This window comes from Lissotriton vulgaris, chromosome 3_1 (assembly GCF_964263255.1).
Source record: "Lissotriton vulgaris chromosome 3_1, aLisVul1.2, whole genome shotgun sequence".
Taxonomy (NCBI): Eukaryota; Metazoa; Chordata; class Amphibia; order Caudata; family Salamandridae; genus Lissotriton; species Lissotriton vulgaris.
In genome coordinates this window covers 51761348-51771666 of record NC_141689.1, presented here as the reverse complement: position 1 = coordinate 51771666, position 10319 = coordinate 51761348, and the positions used below count along the sequence as shown (strand labels likewise).

General features: G+C 44.3%; 1 protein-coding gene across 1 annotated transcript in view; it reads left to right on the top strand.

Moving 5' to 3' along the window:
• Positions 1-8583: 8583 nt before the first annotated feature.
• The window catches only part of LOC147725926 (extracellular calcium-sensing receptor-like), a 62819-nt gene continuing 61083 nt past the window's right edge, over positions 8584-10319 (top strand). Inside the window, exon 1 of the mRNA XM_086963392.1 lies at positions 8584-8648. Within this exon, the coding sequence (XP_086819518.1) occupies positions 8584-8648 (65 nt within the window). The remainder of the gene's footprint in view (positions 8649-10319) is intronic.

Here is a 10319-nt window from a genome sequence, read left to right as displayed (position 1 = left end):
ACCCCAGGACCACACTTAGAGGCACCCTCATATACAGACCACCAGGAACCCGCACACAATTCATCGAAGATATCACTGACTTCATCAGCCCACACGCCCTCACCTCCGAGAACTACATCCTACTGGGAGACCTCAACTTCCACCTGGAAAACAATAACGACAGCAACACCACCACCCTTCTGGACAACCTGGCCAATCTCAGACTCAAACAACTTGTTGACACCCCCACCCACTTGGCCGGACACACGCTCGACCCTATCTTCACCTCCAGCAAACACATCTCCTTCGATCACACCACAGCTCTCCATTCAACTACAAAAAGGCCACGACCCACATCCCACCACAACCTATTCCCCGAAGAAACTGGAACAAAATCACCACCGACCAACCCTTCACATCGCCTAATCAAAACCCCCCCGCCACATCATCGGACCCAAACCAAGCTGCCACAAAACTCACACAATGGATCACCCACAGCGCTGACGAATAAGCACCCCTGAAAAACCACCAGATCAAACAAGGTAACAAAAAGTCCCCCTGTTTCAACGATGACCTTAAGAAATCCAAGAAGTTATGTCGCACCCTCGAGAAAACCTGGAGAAAAAACCCAACCACTAACAACCTGACCACTTTCAAGGACGCCACCCGCAAACATCACCAACTGATCCGATCCACCAAGAAATCAGCATTCAAGGATCGACTCGACAACAACACCCACAACAGCAAGGAATTATTCAACATCGTCAAAGAATTCACCAACCCCACCGCCGGCACCAACAACATCACTCCCGCCCAAGACCTCTGCGACTCACTATCATCTTTCTTCCACAACAAAATCGCCGACATTCATAACAGCTTTGAGAACCTGTCCAAAAACGAACACACGTGATGTGTAGTTAACAAGGACCCCCTGATTACAATGGATTCGAGATTCCTAGGTCAGGGAAAAACAGCTAATCAATAATAAACAACCTAGGCGATCATGGTTGGAGTACACGATAACATAAGATTTAAAAATGGAAGAAAGGAGCTACTAATAAATTCAAATTCTGATATTTATTTACATATATATTAAAAAAGTTAACACCAAATTATATGTACATAAAATAAATGACAACATAATTAAACATAATACATAAAAAGGACAACATAACACATTATAAAAATTCATTGAAACAATAGAAGTGGCTTAATAATCCTCCATTTATTATTAAGCCACTTCTATTGTTTCAATGAATTTTTATAATGTGTTGTGAATCATGTATGATATTTGCTAATTCCTTTTTATGTATTATGTTTAATTATTTTGTCATTTATTTTGTGTACATATAATTTGGTGTTAATTTTTTAATATATATGTAAATAAATATCAGAATTTTAATTTATTAGTAGCTCCTTTCTTCCATTTTTACATCTTATGTTATCGTGTACTCCAAGCATGATTGCCTAGGTTGTTTATTATTGATTACCAAAGAAGAACACACTCCACCCACCTCCGAACCAAAACAGCACTCTCACAACCTTTGCGCCTGGAACCCAATCACGACTGAAGACACATCCGTCTGATGAACTCCATCCACTCAGGTTCACCAACCAACCCCTGCCCCCACCACATCTTCAACAAAGCAGACTCCATCATCGCACCCCATCTCCGCGATGTCATCAACTGCTCCTTCAACTCCGCTACCTTCCCAGAAAGCTGGAAACATGCCGAACTCAGCGCACTTCTGAAGAAACCCACAGCAGACCCCGCTGAACTTAAGAACTACCGCCCCATCTCGCTCCCACCCTTCCCGGCCAAAGTCATCGAGAAAGCCGTCAATTGTCAGCTCGCCGCCTTCCTTGAATTCAACAATTCACTTGACCCCTCACAGTCCGGCTTTCGAGCCAAACACAGCACAGAAACCGCCCTCATCGCTGCTACAGACGACATCCGAACGCTACTGGGCAACGGAGAAACAGTTGCCCTCATCCTACTTGACCTCTCCACCGCCTTCGACACAGTCTGTCATAACACCCTCATACAACGCCTCAACAACATAGGAATACAAGGAAAAGCATTGGACTGGATCATCTCGTTCCTCGCCGGAAGAACCCAGAGAGTCCTTCTCCCCCCTTTCAAATCAGAGGCCACCGAAGTCATCTGCGGCGTACTACAAGGATCATCACTCAGTCCCACCCTCTTCAACGTGTACACGAGTCCCCTCACATCCATCGCACAACAACACAACCTCAACATCATCTCCTATGCTGACGACACCCAACTAATCCTCTCCCTCACCAAAGACACTAACACCGCCAAAACCAACCTACACGAAGGAATGAAAGAAGTAGCCGAATGGATGAAGAACAGTCGCTTAAAACTAAACTCGGACAAAACGGAAGTCCTCATCCTAGAATCATCCCCCTCTGCATGGGACGACTCATGGTGACCACCAGCTCTGGGCACAGCACCCACACCTACGGACCACACATGTAACCTGGGCTTCATCCTGGACTGCTCCCTCTCGATGACCAGACAAGTCAACGCCGTCTCATCATCTTGCTTCAACATCTTACGTAAGCTCAAAAAAATCTTCCGCTGGATCCCCACAGAAACAAGAAAGACAGTCACCCACGCACTAGTCACTAGCCGACTAGATTATGGAAACACCCTCTATGCCGGAACCACAGCCAAACTACAGAAAAAACTCCAACGCATTCAAAACGTCTCAGCCAGACTCATACTCGACATACCCCGTCAAACTCACATCTACGGTCACCTGAAAGACCTCCACTGGCTCCCCGTCAACAAGAGAATAACGTTCCGTCTCCTCACCCACGCACACAAGGCCCTCTACGACCTTGGACCCGAAGGCCTCAACAAACGACTGTCCTCCTACACACCCACCCGCCAACTTCGCTCATCCAATCAAGCCCTCGCCGTAACTCCGCGCATCAAAAGATCCACCATGGGAGGAAGATCCTTTTCCTACTTAGCGGCCAAAACCTGGAATTCTCTCCCCACTCACCTCCGCCTCACACAGAACCACCTCTCCTTCAGAAAGCAGCTAAAAGCCTGGCTATTCGATAAGTAATGTACCCACCCTCCCTCAAGCGCCTTGAGACCCTTGAGTAGTGCGCTATACAAATTTATTAACTTGAACTTGAACTCTCATACTCCTTTAAACATTTAACTGCACACAATTTAGGATGATCTTCCAACCTAGGAAAAAAAAAAGATGTCTTTTATTAATCCTGAATAAGACTCCATCCGGTTTGTAACATCTATTGTTAACATCTAAAGCTCGAACATCCGAAACTCTTCTAAAAGAGATGAGGCGCAACAAAGTTGCAAACTTACCTTACAGCTGTTTTAAACTTAAAAATCTATTCATAGGCCAACCCTCAGACATTTGAAGTAATTTATTCACATCCCATAACCAATTATATTTTGGTTTTGGAGGCATTCACCCCTTTTATGACCCTACAGACTAACGGATCCCTACCTACAGAACAATTACCCACTAAACTATGACATGCAGCAACTGCTGACCTTTAACAATTTATCTGAGAGTCTTGTGCTGTATGTTTGATCGTGGTATTTTAGTGAACTACACTGCCAGGTATTTTTGGTAAGGAGGCAACTGTGTATTGATAACATTGGAATGTGATTGGTTAACGTGATCAGTTTCATTATTGTATGTGCATAGAGGCATCATGTTCTGTCATCCCCCTGTTATCGTTTGTAGGTTTACAGTAAGTGTGGTTCCTGAGATGACCTTTTATTAATTACCACTGTGCAGAGGGTTGAGTACAAATGGAGGAACATTCTCAGCTTGATTTATTCTCAAGGTAATTGTGGCTATATTAACTGGCACACGCTGTTCATGTCGAGTTCGTGTTGAGAATGCAGAGCGAGGACATTTAGCATGTCATTTCTTTTATAGAGTCAGCACCATTTTCGCTACACAACAGCAGTAGATTGCGGCAGTCGGCTGCCACAGCACTTAGTGTTTTCTTATTCAGGATACACGATGTCTGTTCTTGCATGTCGGGATTTCGCGCACTACTGCTGGTTTCCCTAATGAGCTGTGACACATTGCACTAAAATCACCAGGTTGGTTTGTGGCATTATTTGTGCGTCGTTTGTGGGTATTCCTAATCTCTTGATGTTCCGTAAAACCATAAAACCCTGGTTGTTCCCATTATATGTTGTGTAATCACTTTCTTGCTTCTGTTTTTGGTTTCTGGTTGCGCTGGGAAGCCTTGTTGCGGAGGCAGCCATGCGCATTATAAGTCTTAAAAACCAAACAATTCAATTTTTCTTGTCTCAACTTTTCACTCTGAGAGCACTTTCCGATCTTCTTTTCTATTTAATCACACCTACAATGGTCAAACGCGAGTTTGATTATTTCCTTTTCTCAAGTGTATGTTTCACTCTTCAAGTGAATTTCAGTTTCTTGCCGTGTGTAAGCATATACAGGTTATGCAGGTCTTTGGGACTCTTCCTAACGTAAAGCTGCTTGCAATCATTAGGTTTGTGTCTTACAGTATTGTAATATGAGTATTCGTTTATCGTTTTTACAGTGGCCCCTGGAGAAGGGATGCATTAGATCCCGAAATGCATTGGGCTGGGCTGGGCATTTTTGCCGAAAATGTATTAGATTGTTGCAGAATAGCAAATGATCTGATTTCTATGTATACTTACTATTGATTTTTCAGTTGTTTTATTGCTGGATTAATATATTACACGTGTGAGCAGACACTGTTTTTCAATTGACTTAACTGTCATTGCTGATAATAATACTCATATGTGTCCAAAGTAATTGTGTGCTTAGTTTGCTTTTTGTATGCAAATTGGTGGAGTTTGATTCTATACACCTGGCTTTGCACCCAGTACACTGGTGAACATTCAACGGCAGAGTTGCAAAGATACCAGATCTCCATACCACAAAAGTTCCTTTGATGGAATGCCTTCATCCTCTGTAATGCCCTGTAATGAAGCGGACTTGGAAACACAGACTGAATTGAGGAAGAAAAATTTCAATCACTCTTGCTAAACTCCTTCTCTTCTGATTGTATCTCACTTCCTTTTTCTCTGGCGGGCGTAATGTCTTTTTTACTGTATCTACCATAAAACCCACAAACTCCAAACACTGACTCAGCTCCAAACTGACTTCTCCTTGTACTCTACAAAACCCAGATTCTACAAAATATTCATTGTTAGCAACAACTGCTACCTCAAATCCTCCTGACTTTTAGACGTAATCAAAAACTCGTCCAAATGCATCACCATGCGTACACCTCTCTCTCTCAAATACTTTGTAAAAAGTCTCAACATTTTTGTAAAGCACCATGGTGCCGATGCTAGACCAAATGGGAGTGTACAAAACTGAAAAAGCTCCTCCATCCATCTGAATTACAGATACTTCTGACTCTCCTCTGCAACAGGAATAGTGAAATATGAATCCTTTAGATCGAGCTTCACCAACCGGTTGGTCACCTGAAGAATGTCCGTCAACAGACGGGTCCCTTCCATCTTGAAATGTCTGTACACAACATACTGATTTAAATCTCTTAAATCTATTACCGGTCTCCAACCTTTTTCCTTTTTCATTACCAAGAAAACAGTACTGACAAATCCGCGATCCTCTTCTGAAATTTTTTGAATCGCTCCCTTTTGCAATATCTCTCTGATCTCCTCTGCAACTATGACTTGCAAAACATTTTGAAAAATAGCTCCTTTGGTTCCTTCATCTGAAACAGCTCTTCCTCAAACTCTATTACAGAACCCTTTACAGTCTGAATAACCCAATTGTCTTTTGTTATTAATTCCCATTTTCTTACAAACCATTTTAACCTTCCCCCTACCTCGCTGGGGAAAGAACCAATAGAGATCCTCGTACCTACCTTGGACCCCTTGTATGGACTGTGCACGCCCACTTCCACGCGCTCTTCCAACCCTTCCTCTCTGAGGATAAAATCTGGTTGCTGCCTGAAATCCTCTGAAAGCAGCTCAACCTTGAGATTGGTACTGCACCCTGCTGAAGGATCGGGCAGGAACACAGTCTCTTGTCCCAGCCCTCTCAAAAACTCCTCTTCCGAAAACTCTTCTTACAGAAGTTTGTGCCCTATCTAACCTAGTGAAGGTGTTTACATAATTTCCTACTCCCTTCACTGGTCCTTCACCGAACAGATAACCCCTAGTATCTTATGTCGGTTCTTTTCTTACAAAATCCCACAACTGAGGGCTTATTCTAAGAAGAATAGCCTTTCTCCTTTCTGCTGATAATACTGAACTCGCATTACCCAAAAAACATTCCGCTCTTTGAGCCTGACCTCTCAAAATCTCATCATCAATTTGGACAGACTTCATCTTTGCCTCCTCTGCCATATCTAAAATGTGTGCTAAAGGGCCAAACACATGCAGAAAACAGCCCTGGCACTGTTTGGCACCCTTTCTAAACCTTTTCTTGGGTCTCTCCCCATCTTAAAAAGATAACTAACCAAATCCGGGTCAAGATCTAGAGTCATGCATGCTTTGCCATCCACCACAGGAAGCGAACATTCACCTTCATTACGGCTCTTTCCTCTATCTCATGTGGCTTCTTCTTATCCAATGTTTTAAAAAACTTGCCACGTGTGGTAATGGCCACCATTCAGTGCTCCTAAAATGATGAATCCTTTCCTGTCTAAACATATCCTCACCCTGAGGATCCTTAATAACTCCCTTATCATTCCTTTCCTTCTCTTCTTTCTCAGTATCTAAATCCCATTTGTCATCTATATAATAATCTAGCGCAAACACATCAGCTTCCTCATCATACTCCTGACTTTGGAGTTCTTCTCCATGTTTTTCTCTGTCTTTTGTGCTGCATAGGACACCCTCTTATGTGCCACAACGGATACCTTCCACATTTGTGGCGCTCGGCTCACCATGATAGTTTTTCAAAAACCTTACTCCTATTTCAATATTCTTTTCTTTTCTCGCCCTTTTTCCATAACTTCTCATGTCTACACATAACGTGCGTGATGACGCAATATGAAGCCTCTCTTAAACAAAATTAACTTGCGTCCCAGACAAGAAGAACACAATCGTAGTTCCTGAAGAATCTCTTGCGCTCACATGCATACCAGACTCCTTCTTCGCCTTCAGCTTCAAGATTTAAAACGCTCGCGGTGCAATGGTAACGGAAATGGTAAACCCATTTCTGTCTCGATTTAAGATTTTAGTTTTTTTTACAACTACCTAAAACGATATACCCCATTTAAAAACACAGCCTACCCAACCTAAAGTCCCACCTCCAATCGACTCATAAATTGGGTCTTTAACCTATAAACTCGTACTTATATAAAAAAATACACAGTAAAATATTAACTTACAGTACCTCCTTCATATTAAAATATACCCAAATAAACATATTCACAAACATTTAAATTCATAACCTTATTAAACAAAGTATCACATGTGAAAAGTACTTTCTTCCAAGGAGCAGCAATAACAAGAGGAAGATGGCTGCTGTGTTAGGGTTTATATATGTTATGGATATTCTATGTTCTGGCATTTTAAAGTTTTGTGATGCATTAGTTTGAAGTGCTGCAAGGAGCAGGGCAATAAAAAGTAATGCATAATGCTAGCCTCTGGTCCTGTCATGAAATCTCTGTTTTGTTTGTATTGAGCTGTAGAAAGCACGCAGTCATCCAAGCTGCCATTTTCAACATGCAGTTTGTAAAGTTGTCCTTGGTGAGGGAAGGGATCAATCATAATAATCAATTGTGTGTCATCGACGTAGGAGTTGGTATCGAATTCACATGATCCAATAAGCTTACCCAGGGAGTACACATGGATATTAAAAAGAGTGGGACTAAGAGTAGACCCCTGAGGTACCCCTTTGTCTGAAATCATGGACTGTGAGGTAAACGAGCTTAGCTGCACTACATGTGTTGATTCTGAGATAACATTTTCTAGCCATTTTAACATTTTCCGACAATACCAAACTCCCTCAGTCTTTGAACCAGGATCTGATGGGAGATGGTATTCAACGTCACTGACAAGTCTACCATTAATGGGCCAACTGCTCTGGCAGCTAGGAGATTTGCATCTCTCTCTCTCTGAACTGCAGAAGTTAGAGGACCTCAGGGTGCGGGAGGGATCCTGGTGGAGGATGCCAGACAGGCACCCTGTGTGCCCTCTTGCAAGAGAAGAAGGGTGACAAGGCAACCGAGGGGGTGAAGGGTCACAGCCAGTCTTACATATATGACACTGCATCTCTCACCTCTGTGGTCTCAGGGAGACTGACAGTGTGCAGATTGCTTCTCTTTGAGCAGCCCTCCCCATCATCATCTCGAGTCTCCAGCTGTTTAACTGACTCCTGCAGTGTTTGTAGAATTTTGAAGGTGGTTCCTGTTGTAGGTTGGAGGTCAGCTAGTTTGTGCTCAGTGCAAGTCACTCTGTCCACAGTTAGCGGTGGCCACCAGAGACCAAATATTGGTTTCCACAGAGACAGGCAAACATTCAATTGCTGCCAGACCTGTGACCAGTTTGTCTCCGTCAGGAGGAGTGTCGACTGTTCCCCGCAGGTAGGGGCAATGCCTGTTGCCATGGTTGCGCCATCTCCAGTGTACAGGAGTTGGGGTGGTACAGCTATCGGAGGCACCCCATTGCGGTGAGTTACAGCAGCCTGCCAGGTACTGGGGAGCACCAAAGGGGCTTGGGAGTGGGGGTCAGTGGCATTCTCAAATGCCTAATAAACCCACACTGCCACAGCCATTAGGGTGGTACAGAGTCCCTCAGAGTGAAAGCAAGTGGTATCAGCAGTGTTGTGGGGTATAGTAGGAGGCACAGTGTCGATCACAGCAGGTCTCAATGTAGGCGGGGGCAGTTATGATTCAGAGGCCAGTTTCCTCACTGTACGATTTGTGAAGAGGCAGGGGGTGTTGGGAGAGCAAGACAGCCCCCCTAGCTGTCAGCATTCCAGTCCCCGTCTAAGCCCAAGAAAGGGGTCTAGGTGCCACTGCTCCACGTCTCACCCATCTGAGTGATAGGACCAAGGCCACAAAAGTGTTAAGAGAGAGGGGGAGGAGGAGGTTTTGTGAAGTAAGAGCTAGTTTATGGAACAATTGTCATGTTGAAGGTGCCTTCCTCTCCCTCAGTTCACTTCTGCTCACTGTTGATGCTAATTAGGGTTCCAGGCTGTCCTCTCTCTGCACAGTGTTGAGTGGCTCAAACGCCCAATCCTAACGCCAATAAGCACTGCCGAGGCACACCCTCACCACCTATTGTCCTGCTGTGCCCGCAATAGACACCAAACTGGGATGGAAGACCAATGCTTGCCTTGTAGAAGGCAAGAAGGGCAAGAGGAGTGGAGGGTAGTTGAAGCAATGTCAACTGGTGTGGCATTCAACCTGTCTTGTGTCTCAGGTGTCCTCTTTAGCAGCTCCCCCTCTCTGTATGCGGATGCTGAGGTCACCTCAGGTCTGCCTGGAGCTCTCTTTGTGTGGACATTGAATCCTAGAGCTATACCCTAATGCGCTGCCCTCTGTTGCACCCCCTGTAGTCAGAGAAGTAGAGGGTAGAAAGTTTGTGCCTCCTCCAATAGGGAATTTTGGGAAGATAGGGGCCTGGGTCAAATGCCCCCATGCTCACAGAGCCATGAGGGAGGGGGTTGCAGCCCCCCCTGAACATTCAGTAAATAAGAGCCCACTCTGCTCACCATTGGAAGTCTGCAGTCCTCTTCACATTTCTCTTGGTAGAGGGCGCAGGCTGCACATGTGGGCCTCCGCTTGGGCACTCCTCTCTGGCCCGTGACCCAGTACTTTCTCGGCCAGCTGTCCTCACCACCGATTGCTCCGGGGTGTCGAGCTTGACCCATCTGGTACAGTTATTCCTCCCCTAACTGCAGCAATGATCAGAGAAGGCACTGAGGGAGGCAACCTCCAGGCATATGTGGATTAGCAGCTCTCTGCCAGGGAGCACAGAGAGTTTCAGTCCACCATCTTCATGAAGTCACCTCCCCATAGTACCATGGTACCTCATTGGACTCTTAAATGAAAACGCCATTCTCAAGGTTAGAATTTTTTTAACTCATCTACAATTCAGCAGCCAGCCATTCATAGACCATGCTCCAAGACTGTAACAAAAGCTATAATTGGTGTGGATTTGTATTACCAAGTTAAAATGATGAAAGAATTTCGCCAATATTTATGCCTGGCTCATTACCAAGTAATAAAGGTGATAGCAAGGAAATTTCACAGTACTCTCTCTTTGGAAAATTTTGTAAATTTGGCACAAATAACCTTTAATTACCATTACCTTTTTCCACACCATTATCTATTCT